This window comes from Convolutriloba macropyga, chromosome 4 (assembly GCF_964194025.1).
Source record: "Convolutriloba macropyga chromosome 4, txConMacr16.3, whole genome shotgun sequence".
Taxonomy (NCBI): domain Eukaryota; kingdom Metazoa; phylum Xenacoelomorpha; order Acoela; family Convolutidae; genus Convolutriloba; species Convolutriloba macropyga.
This window is the reverse complement of record NC_134471.1, coordinates 865,573-885,066: the sequence shown is the minus strand read 5'-3', so window position 1 is coordinate 885,066 and position 19,494 is coordinate 865,573. Positions and strand designations below refer to the sequence as shown.

The window sequence follows — 19,494 nt, the reverse complement described above, 5'->3', positions numbered from 1 at the left end:
AATGTGCCTACGGTTCAGAAATTATAAGGACTAGAGCTACAGCTGACGCAGTTCACGGTCATGTCTAATGCAATGTGCAATACAATCTAGAAATCGCGAGTTCGTTAGCTCAGCGAAGCCCAAAAATCTACCACTTGGAACAATGGTTGTCTTTATGGTCCTCTTAGGCTAAAAATTTAGCCGTTCTAGCTCTTATAGTTTGGGGGAAATCCGCGAATAATGTTTTATGATTTTTTCAAATCTTCAAAAAATTTCACGGTACTGCTTCAACTTTGTGATTACATGTTTGGGCCCCTAATTAAATGCCAGTTTGTCGGCTTAGCTGGTAAATACAATTTATATCTTCAGCGTGGAGAGGGATGGAAAGTGCATTTATCGATTTTTTTCTATTTAATTTTCCTTCTACTTTGAATAATCTTCGTTCAGGAGGAAGATACTAGTTGTGCCCTTTTGACCCAGTTATCTGCCCCTTCTCATTCTGTAAGTAACGGTCAAATGCGTAATATTCGAGAAATTTACTCTTTCCTTCTCTTGGGCTATGGAGACTCAAAAACGCCATATGAAGGCATTAAAAACTGTGGCCAATAGGCGCCACAGCGAGCAAAAAAATGACACGCTAATTTCAAAAAATAATGAAGGACTAAGTTGTAGCCCCACAATGAATTTCCAGTACAGATATCAAGTATCACTTAGTCCTCACCTAATGTACACAATTTCTTAAATAATTTTTCACTGAATTTATATGCTGTCTAATTCAATTTTTCGCTTCACTCCAGCGATGAATCGCATATATTCAAAAAGTTTAACGTTTAAATAAATTCAAATAGTTCAAAAACCAATAATATAACCGATTAACATCGGCCGAACTGCTCTCAAACTACTGTAGCAGTAGCCAGCTGGGCTTAGGGATGGTAGCATTAGAGGGCGCGAGTGGAGTGGGCGATCAAGCGATTGGGGGGGGGGGGGGGGGTAGGGTTGGGAAGGCTGGACGAGGGGGTTCAAATCGCCAGTTGCAAGAAGGTAGACGGGGAAGTGTTGGGTGGGGGTGACTGAGCGGTGTCTTTCTTTTTGGTCAATGACATATCAAGAGACTGGAAAGCCGTAGGCTCGAAGGGAGCTGCTCAGCCTCTTAATGCCGGGCACTACTTGTTTATCCCGTTTTTGAGGACGAAAAGTCTAAAGGGGTCAGACGAAAAAATTGGTAAAGCGGAAAATTGCATTAAAAAAGACCACAGGACTAATATAATTACTGTTTGAGAGCAATTAACAACTTAAATATTTCTACAACGAAAAAACTTGCAACAGAACTTGAGCACAACTTTCTCTCAAAAATCTCGTTTCCGTGAAAAGCCATCACACTAACATAAGAGGATGGATTTATATCAGAAAACTACACTTTGTTCAAAAGTTGGCTGCATAAAACATTTTTATAGCGGCTTAACGACCTACACATTGATCAATTTCTTGTCTCTAGTGGGTTTAGAATAATGATGACTTTAAAAATGTCGCGAAATTAGTTTGAACAAAAATTGACTAAACAAGGTTGATAAACCGCTTCCAATCAAGTACTGTACAATCTCACCACAAAAAGATGCCTTGAAAAAGAGCCGAATCGAAAACCAACTGAAACATAAAAATGCACTCATTGAAAAAATGATTTTCGCCAATTTTTCAACAGAATACGACTCGCCTTCTGACGTGGTTATTTGGGAAGATGAATGCCGAGTTTAACAGCGTGTCAGGAACAGGACCAGAATTCTGTGAGTGTAGTTGTGGTTGCTGCGAACTCTTCTGTTGCTGTGCGTATAAAACGTGTTCAGCACCTGCCTGCGTTTGTAACTTAGACGGTGCATTGTTAGATGTGGATCCCACTGCAACACTTGAAGGTGTTCGAGTAAAAGAAGCACTATGTCTGTTCATGGTCAAATTGCTTCGGTTAGAGTTCAGCGAGGTTCTTTGAGAACCCGCCGTGGGTAAATTTGTGGTCGTGGTACCACCGTGTGACGATGGCAGGTATGGTCCAGTAAGTCGTCCGTCCGAGGCACTTGCCGACTTTGGAATCGAAGTCTTAGTATTGCCCAAGGAGGTATAAAATTTGGTGGCTGGTTGGGTGATAGAGTTGGTTGGTGGTTTCGAAGCTACATTACTCGTGGACAAGTGTTGAAGTTGAACTGAGTTGATGTTAGATGAACTAGTTGTTGAATTGAGAGATGGCGATGGTTGTACTACTACATTTGATGTGGAAGATAATGGTTTGTGGATGTAAACAGAAGCTTGGTTGTTTGTTGTCAATGTTAAACTGCTCATAATGGGTCTCAATTGAGAGTAGCAACACTTGGTAACTTCAAAACACAGTTAAGTTAGCGGCTCTCTTGTGTGTGCAAGTGTAATTGAAACGAGATGATGTTTAAGGGTGCCCAATTTAAGTGTTGAAACTGCAGCCACCTTTAGTGGTGGTGGTGTTATGATACTCGTTTAGAAACGGTGATGGCAAACATTAGAAGATATAACTTCTGCTCACATTCATTCAAACCCAATGATGTTCATGCTGTATCCACACACTCACCCAAACACAATCTGAAATTCACAATCACATTCAACAGTCTAGCCAAGTGGACAATAAATAATTTATCATTTTAATCAAACAAAAATAGCCCCAAAAGACTTATTAGGGCCACTATTTGAAACTTCTGCGGACATTCTGTCGCAATTTTTAACTTCCCATATTACAAGAATAGAAACAAGAATCAAATTGTGACGAGTTATTGTGATCAAATTTGTTTATGAAGTTCAGAGTAAAACTAATAAGGTAATTTCCGACCTGTATTATCAATTGAAGTAGACAATGCTCAATAAAAGAAATCTAATGCCTGGGTTCAAATCTATAGTCTTTCTGAAATAAAGTAGTTTCCAAGAAAATAATTGTAATGATTGCATGCTATTAATTAAATCAAGCGCTCAGCTAATTTAGCTACAATAAAAATTCGTCTTTCGATATCTTAAAAAGCAACTAGCCTCAACTAACCTTGACTAACATCATTTGGACTTTAACTCACAAAGAAGATCAAAATCAAGGAAGAGCATGACCAAGTAAGATTGCCCATAAAGACAAAGCCAACGCCTTAAAAAATGAAAAAGTAAGTACTATGCTTAGAAATGATACTGCCAATTAGAACTGCTATTTCAGAACTACACCAATAAGACAAAAATCTATATCTTTGTCATTCAAACAGATTTCCCAAAAACACAAAATCTTACTCGGGCTGATTCATTTTTATCTTTAAGTGCGGACGCTTATCTTATCGAGGCTCGATTATTGCAATAGTCTCTATATTGCCCTAAACAAAAAGTTGATAAATTACAAAGAGTGCCAAATGCTGCTTGTCGATTCATTTACATGATCTACATTGGCTTCCTATTTCATATCGGATCCGTTTTAAAGTTTTATGCAATGTACATCGTGTTATTTACGAACCTTTCTCTGTGTCTTTGCATATAAGATCCTTATTTGAACTAAACAAGATTACTCGTGTTATCAATTTAATTATTCTAAAAGTCAGAACAAATTTTGGAAAACGCAGCCTGAAATTAACTGGAGCACAACTTGGGAATTCTTTACAGCGAGAATTGAAATCATTGAAAAGCATGATATATTTAGATCTAAATAGAGCTCATTATTTCAGTTCTTATTATTATAATTAGGTAATATTTTCAAATTGAATTATGAACAAAAGTCTACCTTGTATCGAGGAAAAAAATTGCCGAAAAAATCAAATTAAGCAAATCTATCCTAATCTTCGCAAAAGACGAGCCTTTATTCGTGAATGCAATGGTCCTCAAAGAAAAGTTATCAAGAAGAGACTATTTGAACCTTGTCACAATATTTTGGGCTCTTTTCTAGTTTTTGGTATCCTTGTGGACAGAATTGTTACAATCTCTTGTCCAGGTGGTCAAATCAATACCATGTGTTCTCCGGAGGTTGTATGTGATATCTGGTGGAACAATCCAAATCGTTATGGCCATCAAATATGCACCCTATACAAATTAGAGACGAAATGCGTGAATTAATTATCTTTTATCTTGAATGTGGTTATAATGTTACTTTAACGGGGATTAATTAGCCGAGAGGGAAAGTACGGGGCGATAAGTCATTTGAATAGGTTATACCGACAGCTGGCCAAAGAAGTAATTCTTCAGAACTAAAAAATTCCGACATAGAGCTTATATATCATCGGACGGGTTGCACCCTTCTCCGAGCGGAGTTCGAGAACTGGCGAAGGTCTTCTACGACTCTGAAGAATTTCCAACTACGTTGTATTTTTTTTAAAAAAAATTGTTTTAAACCTATTGTTGTTTCAACATCTATTTACTCATGCTATTTTCAGAGCTGGCAGTCTTCCTTTACTCACGTGCCGTCTTTGCGTCAATTTTTCCGAGCTCATCCTAGAGCCGGCGGGTTTTGATACTTGTGATGCATCAATATACCGAGCTCATTTTAGAGCCGGCGTATTTTTTTTATCTTACTGGGAACGATGTACGGCTAACGTTTTAACGATATCAACGAACGAATTATTCAAATTTACAGCTATTTCATCTGCAACTACGAACTCACCTCTGAGTACCAGAAGAAGTGTTCAAATAAAACTAGATAAAAATAAAAAATCCTGCTATCACTGTAATTTTACCTCGAAGTGATAGTACCGATTTTAGCAGCAAAAAACTAGTTTGGGCTTTGGAAAGGGACACGGAGGGGAAAAGTCTAAATGGAACAGCCGATAAAGATTTGGAATAGGCCATATTATTACATCATAACTTCAGGTATATGAAAAAAAACATTACTTCAAATTACAGAATAAAGTTCTGCAAACAAAAATTAAGAAAAATCAGGTCATACTTTGAGCGGCGCAGTGTTCTGTGATATTTTTGATCAGGTACATCCAGTATGTGGATTTATAAAAAGATGAAACTTGCACTCTCATTTAAATCAGTGACGATCGGCGCAATACGATTGAAATGGGATTTGTTGAAAACGTTTACTTGGAACAAGACGATGCCAGAGATTGAATGATGTGATTTTCTTAAAAACCCTGTCCTGTGTTCTCCTTATTATAAAATGATCACAAAATGATTCAGCATTTTTCATTTCGACAATTAGGCTGTACATGTTAATGTCCAAAGTTCGAAAACAGAAGTCAATCTTGCAAAACGTCCGAGTTCAAGTCTTGAAGAAACTAAATAGAAACTTTAATGGATGTATCTAACACACTGTAAATTTGAGCAAATGATAGATCAAATGATAGATATCGTGTCACTACGAGTTCAAGAGTATTGTTTGGCTTAATAACTCAATCAATTCTCTCCTCGAATTTTTCCCTGAATTTGTTACAGAAATGCACTTTTGCTACCTCATTTCACAAAGGAATCTCGTGACCAGTGCCGCAGAATTCTAGAGGAGGAAAACGCGTTTATTTCAATCTATTCAATTTGATATCTGAAATTTAAATCATCGTGAGGCTATTAAATGTTTGAAATTTCTCTCCTTTTTATTCACTCTTTCAGGATCACGAGGATGAATAGGAAACCTTTCTCTGACTGAAGGCCTTCTGAATTGACTGCAAAATAGATGCCAGTTTTTGTTAGGAAAATAATCCCTATTCTTGATAGCCACAGGAAACGCTGCATGCCTCCAAGGAGATATTGTGAAGTTTTTCAGAAGATAGGTGGCCATCTCGTCATGGTTATTGACAATGCAATACGTTAGAATCGAATCGGCAACAATTTGAGAATCCTCATTTAATACAACTTTATTATTTGAACTGATAGAGGTTTCGTTTGAGAGATATTTCACTGCTTCTTTTTTGTACCCCGAGAGAAAGAGTTCAAGAGCAGTACAAAGGTCGAACGTCAACTTTATCACTGGCTGTTTATCTGAAAATAATGATGGGCCTTCTGTGCGAATAAGGTTTTGGACTGATTGCACGTCGCCCAGAACTGCAAAGCCCGCAGCAGCTGCAGTCTGAAACAAAGATAAACTACTGATCTAAACAGTTGTGGATCACCACCCCCACCTCCCCTCAAATCCTAAATAATCAAATAATCAGTTTGTCTACCCCCCCCCCCCAAAAAAAAACGGCAGTTTTTGACTCTAAGAGATACTTATTTTGGCAATAGTAATTTGCTATCAATATTGCAAGATTTGATGGACTTTTGGGTTCAAGTTCAATCGTCAACAATGGTCCTTGAAAAGCAATTTGTTTCGTAGAAAACCTCAAAATTAGTTAACCCCTAAATTGGGCATTATTCATTGTGCTTATAAGCTTGTTGATTTTATAAACAACGTTTCATTACTTCTAGACGGGTATCAGTTACGAGTGGAGTACAATAAGGATATAATTTTGGACAGTTCTTTTGTGTTTATTAACGATTTCCCTTCCTCTGGGTATTCTAGTTTCTATATTTTTTTAAGATTACGGCAGAGCACTGAATAAAAAACTGCAATATTCTTCAGGCCTTTTTAAATGCTTTTTTGAAGAATGTTCTTTAGGCCTTTTTAAACTGAGCAAACGATTAATATTTTATTAGTCCAAACAAAAAAATAACAAACACTAAATCAGAAAATAATTACTTCAAGTATTGGAATATTGGAGGAATAATATTGTAATATTTAAGTATTGGAGGAATAATTGAAGTTATTCCTCCAAATCAACTTTTTGGGTAAAAACTGGTTTAACTCGCCCATGGAAACACGCAACAGTGCATTTGGGGTGCATTTTTGACTGTTTTATGCAATCAATATACAACGATATTTTTTATTATCCTGCGGTTCTAGATGCTTTTTAGTTATTGTATTTTTTCGAGTCTTTGTTCATAATAATCTTTTCTAGTTGCAATCTTTGTTTCTCGCTGGTTTGGAATTTTTTATCTGATTGGTACCCCCTCTAGTCCTAGATGAGTAGTCTGTCTGCGCCCGAAGGCACTTCTCGCTTCTTACACTTATTATCGCAATGGTAATTCAGCACCAATCTTGGATGATTTGAGATTGTTGCCTTCAGTCTAATAAATTGGTTTTTGAAAAGATATTCGCCTGAAACATAACCTCAAAAATAGTTAACACATACATTGGTCAGTATTCATTGAGCTTATAAATTTGTTGATTTTATAAGCAACGTTTTGATTATTACATCAGTTTTAATTCTTTTGAAAAACTCATAAATGCCCAAAAAAAAACAAGAAAGTGGCCAATAACATTAAAAAATACCATTAACTTTAAGATGTCAATTAAATTGAACCAGGCTAAAATTGAAACAACTGCTACATAACACAAATTGTAATGGGGGGGTATAAAAACACATTTGGGGGGTACAAAATAGATCCGAAAAAATTATACGTTAAACGTACATTAATGTGATGGGAAAACTCAGTCTTTATTACAGAAGAGAGCCGTAGAGCGGTACAAAAATGTTACTTGAAAACTAAAGACTACATACAAGAAAAACAAAAATGTTGGCAGCCAATTTATCTCTTAATGCTATCAATACAGTATTTTATGAAAACCGGTATTTGTTACCATGTGCAGATGTGGAAATTGAAATTAACGAAGATCAGCAAAGGACTGTAGACAAAATCAAAAGGATGGAGACCTCTGGGACCCAACCGTTGCAAGACGACTTTCCTATGACAATTGACTTTATACTAGTAACAAACTTTATTTCAGGAAGCGCGCAACTTGGATCACTACCAAAATGAACTCAAACATGAAAACGTCACTCAAAAAGTCACAGAATGTTCAAGAACAAAAGCGCACAAAACCAGTCAAGAAAATTTAGCACATTAACAAAAATTTCTTCGAACTTCAATCGATAGAAAATGCAAAGGAGTATTGCGTAAGTTAATGCAATGGGTAAGATAATTCAAATTAAAAACCGATCTTGATATTTTATGCACTTCTTTTTTTTACTAAAAGAAAACCAAAGACTCTTTATAGCCCTTTTATACATTACTTCAAGGAACGATTAGTTCAACGAACCATCATTTCAACACATGCTTTATCACTACCCCCTGCCCGAAGGCGAACTAAAGCAACAGCAAATCGTATATGAAAAAAGGTGATAGAGCTTAATATGAAAGGGAAAAATACAACAATTAAAAGCAAAAAGATTAAGAACGAGATTCACTCACTTGACATAGCTAGTGAAAAAGGAGCATCACGCTGGTTGAAGGCTATGCCATTGAAGCAATATCATTTTGACCTAACGAAAACCAAGTTTCGTGATGACATTGCTTTTGCTATGGTTGGGACTGTAAAGACAGTAAAAATGCCTTTATCATGCGCATGAAAATTTCTTGCCCCCCCCCAAATTTTCGAAAGGAAGATACACCCACATTAGACATAATGAACTTCGCAAATCTGTTAAGCGATGGCTGTCATGATTTTGAGATCAGGCCTCATCTTCAGCTGTTGCTAGTTAAAACTTTTGCTCATAACTCAACATCTGATTATGCAAGATTAGACATCAAGGCCAACGGACTTTGGGAATCCCGGTTCAACACAAAAACACTTTGTTGCAAAACAAACTTTGTTGCAAAAAAGAACCATACCCGGCAGATTGCCGGAAAATAGCCGCCGTTGATTCCAATAAGCATGATTGGGATTGAAAGAATAGAAGATATTGAAAAAAAAGATTTTTGTACAAAAACAATTTTTAAGTCCGATTTATTTTGATGGCATTTCGTAGTTGAACATAACGTACTTCTGTTTCTTAGAGAGCGGCTACAGGGGCTAATATCAATACCAATAAGCATTAGAGATGGTAACTAAGACTTATAGGAACGACGTTCAAATAGCGCGCATCTAAAATTGGGCTTTATGGGTTTATCCCGTTTCTACTTCTGACTTCAATTTTTTATACTGATTCTGTTCATTTTGAATTGCTTTGCTGAGCAACTGATGTTCGAAATCACTTTTAGCAGAATGAAGGAAGAGAGAAACTAGCCTAGAGAAGTCAAAAAGATATCACGCAAAATGTTGAAAAAGCGGCAAAATGAGGTAAAGCGAAACATTTTTTTATTCGACGAAGTAAAAAAATAGGACCGCTATAATAGCCGGCTGAGAAGATGAGGGCGGCTATTAATAACTGCAGTTGAAAGCAACGTTTTCTCCACTTACTTGTCTTTACGTGCATTGGTGGAGCTGACCCATAAGCTTCAAAAGCGCAAAAACAACTGGCATCGAAGCTCTCTGCGCAAAAAGAGGACAGCTACGCTTTCATCATGTTATATCTCAGGACAAAATCAGCTTCGCTCTCCTATATCTTTTGTTTTTTTTATTTTTCTCAATTCAAGATTGTGTGTAATATTTTCATTTTATTGATAGATTTGAAATAAACGAATGCTTTACGAAGACGCAGTGTTGGAAAGGGCCCCGGACCAACCAATATTTACCCAGTGTTGCGGAGGGGCATTTCTTAATTAACTTTTCTTTTTCTCTTTCATAGCCCTTTATAAAGGAAAGATATAGCACCTATTTTAATTCGCATGAAACAATTTTCTAGGACAATTTAATCGAACGTACATGTTCAAAAGTCTCAACGCGAATTCAAGTAGATTACTAGGCGGTAAACAACTGAATTTTAATCAAAGCTTGAGGAATTCCACGTCTTAATAATCAATGATGTCGCTTATTAGAGCTTCCCAAGATTTAACAGCTCTCTAGAACTTACCAGATCATCAAGGGGACTAATAATCTTCAGATATCTCCGAGCAGAATCTAGATTTCTCGACTCAGAATGGGCGATAAAAGAGGTCACTATTTTTCTAAGACATCTACGACTAAACTGCGCGGCAAAGGTTCCTCTCGGAACTTGGGCACACAAACTTTCTTCACCAGGAAGTGTCAATAAATTTCTCACGATAACACCTTTCTCTGATTGCGAGCTGAACCTCTTGATATAATCGTTTGCAAAATCAAAGTTCTGCTCATGACATGACAGCTCAACCTCTTGAGAGGACGATAAAGTGGGATTGCCCAACAACTTCAATTTATCTCTTAAAAAGAGTTTTGAGCTATTTGTGACGATCGGATAGAGTTCAAATATGGAATCGACAAACAGGGTCGCTAGATGACAGTTGTTTTTTGCCGAACTTGATTGAGCTAAACTTAACAGGTCTTCCATTTTTTCCTGAGCTTTTCTGTCAACGTATCTTTTACCGAGCAACATGAGAGCGCGTCCGAGAAATAACTTATTTTCTTCTGTGATCTCTTTATTGATCGGTTTGTTCAGGATCTCTTTAATGACTCCAGCATCATTCGAATTTGTTTTCAGGGAAAAGTCTGTCCTGTTGGACACTGCAATCAAGGCGTGTTTACTCAGCTGGGTCGATGTGACATTCTCTAAAGCTGACAGTAATGACTTCGTACACACCATTTGCCTGATTATTACCTTTTCCATTATTTCTTAAATTCGCTAATTATTCAAAAACATATCACCTGTAAGAAAACCGAAAGTAATAAAACAGTGTTTCTATATTCCCAAATATAATTTGTGTTGCTATGCAGCACGTTACTATGAAAAATATCGCACGAGCTGTGTGTTAACTAAGCGTAAAAATGAAAGCCAAAGCCAACTTTTACGCTTAGTGTCCATTTTTACGCTTAGTGATCACACTGCTTTTTTTACATACATAACGTGATACAACACAAATTGTAATTGGGAGTATAGAAAAACAATGGGTAGGGGGCATAATAGAACCGAAAAAGCTATACGTTAACCGTGAACAAATGATGGAAAAAGGGTTTAGGTTTCTGTGTCATTCACAAGGTTTCGCACCCACCATTGAATGGTGAAGTGGATCACTTTTTGATCTGTGTTGCATTTGCCACAGTTGCAGAGCAGGAGTTGACATCTGGGTAGCAATTTTCGAAGTAGTTCCAGTAAACTTTTGTTAAGAACCTTTTATCAATGGCCTTTTTTAATCAATGTCCTTCGCATTCAGAAAACTTCGATAGGCGGCACCTCAGTTAGTGCAATTTCTCGAAAAAATAGAAACCACAAACAGAAATTGACGAGGAACAGGAGTAGCAATTTTCGAAGTAATTTCAGTAAAATTTTGTTAAGAACTGCTTACCGATGTCCTTTAGTTCAATAATTGTGCATTTACTGATAATAATTAAGTTTGCTGGATCTTACCCAAAAATTTTCATCGGTTTTTTTTGTGCGGGATTTATCGATTGCTATGAGCTCATTTTGTCGTGTATTCATTGCATTTTCATTTAAATTAAATGGCAGTTCGATGTTGTAGTTTCCCTGCAAAAAGGTCATGAGCGTAAGAAGGTCATGGAGTTCGAAGTAGTACGACAACGTCAGAAGCTTGAGTTCTCATAGCCTGATTTGGTAATTTACTTCCCAACTACTTGAAACCAAGCCGTGGATTTCTTTTGGATACGTTCTAGTTCTTTGCATTCAGTTTTATTTACAAACCAAACGATGAGGCATAGCTTATAACGGATATGAGAGATCCCACATAAGCAAACAGAAGAGAGCTCTAGAGCGGCGCAGAAAGAAAAGTACAAATTTCGGCTTCCAATCCACAATTCTATGCTATCAAAAAAGTATCTTACGAAAAAACGGTTTTTCGCAAAATAGTGTGAGTGTCACACGTATGTAAAAAAAGGGTGTACTAAAAATCCAGGGTTTCAAGGTCAAAGATTTAGTTTAAATTTTAATTTATTACTTGATTAATGACTGACACAGTCTTGTTAGGTGTCGACAGATTGAAATAGACAAAGCTCGGGCTTTGAGCAATACTAACAATTGTGACATATCAGTAATTACTTGGTTAATTTACCACGGTGATAGAACCGATATTGGGTACGGGCAAAACTGAGGATAAAACTCATTCATTGATTAATAAACCCACCTTCAGAGTTAATCACACAATTAGATCTTCATTTATTTGAAACCATTCTCTTCTGCTTTTATCTACTTATTAATTAAACTTCAATCCTTGTATTTTAAACAAGTACCACGCTCAATTACAAAAGATAATACATATTGCGCACGGGCGGCTGCTATAGTGGCAACAAAGATTAAAAGTAAACAGAAAACCGCCACCCAATAATATGGAGCGTTGTACTAATTTCCAAGAGAAATCTATTTTTTTGTTTGAAAACCAATTTTTAAACTCGAGTTCGATGTCTTAACATCACGACCCGGAAGAGGAATTGTGGACTGCTGTCGGGATTAGACAACAACAACTGTCATCTTGGAATTTTCAAGTGAGTACTCCCTAAAAATTCGAATAGCATAAATCAGGGCGTACATGTTTTTTTGATAATAAAATAGCGTTCAGAAACATCAGTATTTTAATTTGATTTAATTTGACAAAAACTCAAGCATTAAACCTCGAGTTTTTTGCCTTTATTGTAGAGGGAATTAGAGTTTCAATGATATTTAAAAGCTGTTAACTTGAGTGTCGGAAAAATAGTTCGAGTTTCGAACAGAATTGGTGAAATACTTTGAATAACAACAGCTTTTAAATAAAATAAGGATGGCGCGGCACTCCTCAAAAACGCTGTTACCGGAACCGTTCACTGAATCAAATGATTTTGAAAGTTATATTACACACTTTGAGCTCTTGTCACAACTTCAAAAGTGGCAACGAAAAGAAACAGTACACGGCGCCGAGACCGAAATTGATGAACGGCCGCATTATTTCGCGTTAAGGTTACAAAAGTCGGCTATTGATTTCTATCGTACACTTTCGGAGGACACTAGAAAGCGTTATAACGAGACCGTAAAGGCTTACAGACAACATTATAATAAGAAACGAGTAGTGTTCCGGGGGAGGCTAGCTAGGAGAGTCCAGCAGCCTGGTTAAAAATTAACAGATTTTCTCGGTGATTTGCAAACTTTAGCCTTGAAAGCATACCCTCAGGAGTCTCATGAGATAATAGAACATCTCATTTTAAGGGGATTTCTCGAAGGCATAGAAAATAGTCAGGTGCGACTCGACCTGAGAAAGAACTTGGGTGACGCGGATATGACTTTAGACAAAGCTTTAGAAAGAGCATTACACATTGAAGCAGTCACGAGAATTGAGGAGGAGGATAATGAGCCGCGGGTTTCTGCAATCCAGTCGAATGAAAACACACAGCTGGTTAAATCGATTAACGGTTTAGTGCGAACACTGCAGACTAATCAACCTAATAGGCAAGAGAATCAAAAGTTTTCATCGCTAGGAGCGCGGCCAAAAGAGTTTCTGCGTGGTAGTGAGCGAAGTTCAAGAGAGAACGGAGATAGAAATAGAAGTACTAATAGCTATACCAGAAGCAGCGCTGAGCATAGACGAAAGAATTTCGAAAGTAGAGCGCGTTGGCTAACACCGGGAGGTGAGAACAGAAGCCGAGATCAATAGCACGAGAGTCATGCCGAGCAGTCGAAGGCAGCGGTGAGTTTCTAGAAAGAAAAATGTCGCCATTGCGGTCAGCGAAACCATGCATCTAGTGAATGCAAAATTGTTTCGAATGTGGGAGCCCAAATCACTTCAAACGAAATTGTCCGTATTTAAACGAGAATTAGCTGGAATTGACAGGGCTTCATTTTCAGCCGGCTACGTGAAAACCTTGCGTGGCGGAAACAGCCCAGTGGAGGCGTTGTTTGCAAAAATAATGATAAGAGACAAATTGATAATGGCCTTAATTGAAAGTGGAAGTAGTGTTAATATTATAAGCGACACACTCTACAAGCAATTGGGGGAACCGAGCCAGATCAGAATGTGCAATAAAATTATAATAGCTGCCAATAACGGGAAAATGCCTATAATGTGGTCAACAGATATTCAAGTTCAACTTCAGAAATTTACATGTGAAATAACTGTTAAATTTCTAGTGACCAGAGTTGAGATAACGCCTTGTTTATTAAGCATGGAATTCTTGTACAATTTTGACTGTATTTAAAATCTCAGAAAGAACGAACTTTTTTGCGGGGCGATTGGGAAAACATTACAATTGGCCCCAACCCAACGAAGTAAAAAGAATCTGTTTTTAATTGCTGCTGAGGATCATGAATTACCTCGTCGCTGCGAGGGTTTCATTATATGCAAAATTATCGATGAAGAAGGTAACATAACACAGCAAACAGAAATTATAGTCGAACCCATGAAGGGGTTTGAAGACAAATCACACTTGTTAATAGCGAGATCGCTGAATGACATGGTTGATGATGTCGTATGGGTTCGAGCTCTGAACCCTACATTAGAATCAAAGAAAGTTTACAAAATTGCGAGAATCGCATGTGCGGAAAACATTGAAAAAATTTCAAGAGTACAACAAAATAACCCTGACAATAATAAAAAGCATAGGGACGAATTTGATTTCGAGAAACACGTGAACTCAAGTTCAATGAGCTTGTCTTGTGAGGAAATGACAAAAGTGAGGTCACTTTGCACAAAATATGAAGTGATATTTTCGCGAAACTCAAATGATATGGGATTTTGCGACCGAATTTATCATAAAGTAAAATTAAAAAAGGATACTGTGCCATTCGGACGTACATACGGCAGCATGAGCTTTGAGAAAAGAAAAGCCATGAAGAAAATTGTCGAAGACTTGGAACGAGATGACTTAGTCGAACCAACACACTCCGATTGGGCAGCACCATCATTACTGCTACCAAAAAAAAGACGGAACCTACCGCTTAGTTGTAGACTACCTAGGTCTAAACAAACAAATAGAGAAAACATGCTGGCCTTTAGCACGAATTAATGAGGTTATTGATTCACTGGAGGGAAACATGTACTTCTCAAACATTGATCTTCTGTCGGGATACTTTCAAATGGCGCTGGAAGAAGAGAGCCAAAATGTAACAGCTTTTATTACACCTTTGGGCCCATATAAGTGGAAGAGGCTACCTATGGGACTAGCTTCTGCACCAGGAGCTTTTCAAAACCTAATGGAATTAATTTTCGCTGGTCTCTCTTACGAAGTAGCTTTAGTTTATCTAGACGACGTGATCGTTTTCGGAAGAAATTTCGAAGAATATCTTAAACGGTTAGAGCTGGTTTTCCAACGTTTGTCGGAGAATGGATTAAAGATTAAAGGAACAAAATGCAATTTCTTCCAAAAGCGCGTCAGCTTTTTAGGACATATTATATCTGAGGGTGGTGTCGAGGTCGACCCAGAGAAAGTAAGAGCGGTAGAAAAAATGAAAGAACCATCATCCCTAAAAGACGTCAGGGCTTTTCTGGGCCTTGTGGGCTATTATCGAAAATTCATTCCGGGTTTCGGAAAAACAGCAGAACCTCTTTACAGGTTACTAAATAAATCAAATAAATTTGAATGCAGTACAGAGAGCACAAGTGCGGTAGCAGAGTTGAAGAAAAAGCTTTTAGAAGCCCCAGTTTTAGGATATCCAAACGAAAGGGATCGATATACATTAACTACCGATGCATCGTTGACAGGCATCGGAGCAATTCTTACACAAAAACAAGGAACTGAGGATAGAGTTATTGCATATGCTAGCAAAACTTTGAGTAAAAGTCAACGAAACTACTCAGCAACTAAGCGGGAATTATTCGCAATAGTTCATTTAACCCATTATTTTAAAAACTATTTACTTGGTCAGCAGTTTTTAATTATAACGGACCATAGGGCTCTCGTGTGGATCTATAGTTTTAAAGAACCAGACGGTATGGTCGCAAGATGGATAGAAAAACTTGGGCAATTTAATTTTGACATCAAGTATAGAGCAGGAAAGAAAATCCCACACGCTGACTGTCTTTCGCGCATAAACACAGAAGTTGAGGAACAAACAGCTTTTGTTAACGCTATTGCGCTAAACGTAGAGCAAGACAATACCGACTATAGTAGTCGAGGTTGGCAGTTACACAAACTGCAGAGAGTAAAACTGCGAGATTCGCAGCAAAGAAAGTGACAATATACTCAAAGAAGTATATTCATGGGTCATAAACAAAAAAGACCCGAACCACGGCAAATGAGAAACGGAGCTTCAAAGGAGTTATAGAATTACTTGGTTCAGTATAAAAATCTTTTTCTCATAGAAGGGAATTTGTATCGAAAACACCAAACAGAACCTAACTTTGAAACTGTTTACCAAATTCTGGTACTCTGGGGCAGAGTGTCCAACGTTCTTGAGCTGTTGCATGATTCGCCTAGCGCAGGACACTTTGGTATAGAGAAAACGTACAAAAGAGCTTGCGAAAGGTTTTATTGGCCGTGCATGAGAAGGGACGTAAGAAACTGGATAGAAAGCTGTGACGTTTGCCTAAAAAGGAAAGGCACTAAGCAGAAACATCGGCATTCACTCACAAAATGGAAACCTAGTCATCCATTTTGGCAAATATCTCTTGATATCATGGGTCCAATTCCCGAGTCTCAGGGAAACAAGTACATTTTGTTTATCGGTGATCAATTCAGTAAGTGGTACGAAGCCGTAGCGTTACCCAATCAAGAAGCAAAAACTGTGGCAAAAGCGTTTGTTGAACACTGGATAGTAAGATTCGGCTGTCCAGTCAATCTACACAGTGACCAAGGGTCAAACTTTATGTCTAAATTGTTTCGTAGTCTTTGCAGTGAAGTATGAATTCAGAGGACATCAACCACATCCTACCACCCACAAGGGAACGCGATGATTGAACGAACAAATCGTACAATAGAAGAATGCCTCTCCAAATATATAGGACAATACCAACACGAGTGGACTAATTTTCTACCTTAAGCGATGATGGCATATCGATCATCAATTCATAGTGTAACAAGATAAAGCCCAGCGTTTGTGGTACTGGGTTTTCCACTGTCGCTACCTATAGACTGCATCCATAGCACACCACAGACCACAATATATGCAACACCAAGTGACTATGTTTTCACGATGAAACAGAAACTACAGGAAACGCACCAGTTGATGTGAATGTATATGGATGTCGAACAAGAACGCCAGAAGTCGTATTATGATCTCAGTAAGTATGGGCCGAGCTAAAAAGTTGGCGAAGAAGTGTTAGTTTTCAACCCAACGGTTAAAAAAGGAGAAACGCTGAAGAAATTCAATCGCGAAATATATCAGTGGTCGATGAATAATAACTTAAACGTAAGTGATGAAAATCTGCATCGCCGCCTTTTCTCCATATCAGACGTAAAACAGAGTCAAATTGCACGAACAATTCGCCATAATAGTAAAGGAATTATCAATCGGGAAGCATTCCGAGATTCGGATGGAAAATACAGTCATAAAAATTTTATTCATTGGAACGCTCAGTTCCAAAAACAATTTTTTCTAACGAATGAAATAACAATTTTTCGTAACTTAAAAACTGAAAGCTTATACGTTTGGTTAAAAGCTAAGGACATTGCTGTGTCAGTCTTAACAGTCTACCTCATATTCCAAGTTGTGAAAAATTTTCCTAAATTGTTCATCTATTTAGGATTAGTCATTAATGGAGCCTCCTGGCAACAACTGTTGCGGAATCTCGACCCTGTAACGGGAAAACGTATGTATAATCAACTACTCAAATTAATTATTGAGCGCCGAGAACAAAAGAAAATGATTGAAGAGAAAGAGTCCATGAAAGAGTCGGTTGTGTAAAAAAAATGAAAATGAGTTGTCTTGAGTTCAAGACCCAAAAAAAATGAAAATAAGTTGTCTTGAGTTCAAGACCCAAAAAAAATGAAAATGATTTGTCTTGAGTTCAGGACCAAAAAATGAATGAAAATGACTTGTCTTGAGTTCAAGACGAAAAAAAAATGAAAATGACTTGTCTTGAGTTCAAGACCAAAAAAAATTAAAATAAGTTGTCTTGAATTCAGGACCAACAAATGAACGAAAATGACTTGTCTTGAGTTCAGGACGAAAAAAAATGAAAATGACTTGTCTTGAGTTCAAAAAAATTGAAATTAGTTGTCTTGAGTTCAAGACATAAAAAAAATGAAAAAGAGTTGTCTTGAGGTCCAGACCATTAAAAATAAGGGAAAAGTCTTGAGATCAAGACTGAAAATATTGAGAAACTTTAGAAGCAAAAATGGTTTCTATTAAACATAGCAGGCAGTGAGACCCCACAAATTGGTGAATATGTGTACTATATGCAAGAGTTGTGGAAAGTTATTTCGGAGATTTCCCCGGGAGTGTACCGAGTGGAATCTTGTCTGTCGCGGACTCGGAAGGTGTCTACACTAGAACTTCTGGCATCCGCCAATATTCGGTCCCGAGCTCTGCAGACTGAAGTGGAACTACAAAACCAGTGCGCGCAGTTAGAGAACTTGAAGAGTACAAACTCCTTACTCCAAAAAGATCTTGTCGAGCTTCGACAAAAACTAGACAAACATTGCGACAAAACCAAAGAGGCAACAAGAGAAGCATTGGGAAAACTGAGCGCCGAGTGTGAGGCGTTAGGAGATATCCTAAAGGCGGCAGCAGCTAGAAATGCCGAACAAGAGCAGTCAACCGACTTACTTAAGCAGGAGTTGGCCTATCTAAAAGTCAATACTGATAAAAAAAAGAGCGAAGCCATGGAGAAAATGGAGAAAGAGAATGACCAATTGAGGTCAGAGCTTCAGCAGTTGGAAAACTATAACCAGTACTTGGCGAGTGAGTGCCGAAGGAAAGACACTATAATTGATAGACAAAAGCATTCTTTGAAGAACGAGAAAGTCAAGACGATGGCCACAGAAAAGTGTTTATTCGAGATTCGGAATAAAAATGTATTGAATCGGCCTGCGACATTGTACGAGATTTTGTTGGTAAAAAGTTCTGCTTCAAAAGATCAGATCAGAAAACACTACCACAAAATGAGCTTGTTGACGCACCCTGATGATGGTGGAGATGAGGAGTTTTTCAAGACCATTAATCGAGCATACCAAATACTGATGAACGATGGGGCGCGAGAAGCGTACAACAATATCGGGCTGGACGAGGCAGAGAAAGTCATGAATGACGAAAACTGATACCTAAACTTTTTATATGAAAAGTACAAATTTTTTGTATTTTAAAACGTTCATGCATCAAGAGCTGTAAAATTTGTTTGATTTTATGTGAGTGAGTGGCACACTCTATTCTCATTGATTGGGGGGCAGTGTGATTGTCACACGTATGTAAAAAGAGTGTACTAAAACCTTGGGTTTCAAGGTCAAAGATTTAGTGTAAATTTTAATTTATTACTTGATTAATGACTGACACAATCTTGATAGGTGTCGACAGATTGCAATAGACAAAGCTCGGGCTTTGAGCAATACTAACAATTGTGACATATCAGTATTTACTTGGTTAATTTACCACGGTGATAGAACCGATATTGGGTACGGGCGAAACTGAGGATAAAACTCATTCATTGAATAATAAACCTACCTTCAGAGTTAATGACTCAATTAGATCTTCATTTATTTGAAACCATTCTCTTCTGCTTTTATCTACTTATTAATTGAACTTCAATCCTTGTATTTTAAACAAGTACCACTCTCAATTACAAAAGATAATACATATTGCGCAC

The 19,494-nt window shown here is 37.5% G+C and overlaps 2 protein-coding genes across 2 annotated transcripts in view; both read right to left on the bottom strand.

Annotated features, from left to right (window-relative positions):
* Positions 1-2,596, bottom strand: part of LOC142337399 (uncharacterized) — a 69,140-nt gene extending 66,544 nt beyond the window's left edge. Inside the window, exon 1 of the mRNA XM_075386567.1 lies at positions 1,691-2,596. Within this exon, the coding sequence (XP_075242682.1) occupies positions 1,691-2,307 (617 nt within the window). The 5' untranslated portion in view covers positions 2,308-2,596. The remainder of the gene's footprint in view (positions 1-1,690) is intronic.
* Positions 2,597-5,464: 2,868 nt separating this feature from the next.
* Positions 5,465-10,521, bottom strand: LOC142337398 (uncharacterized). The gene is made up of 2 exons (XM_075386566.1): positions 9,720-10,521; positions 5,465-6,016 (listed from the first exon to the last, which is right to left on the bottom strand). The coding sequence occupies exons 1-2, from the start codon at positions 10,446-10,448 to the stop codon at positions 5,504-5,506; spliced, it is 1,242 nt and encodes a 413-aa protein (XP_075242681.1). The 5' UTR covers positions 10,449-10,521; the 3' UTR covers positions 5,465-5,503.
* Positions 10,522-19,494: the final 8,973 nt, after the last annotated feature.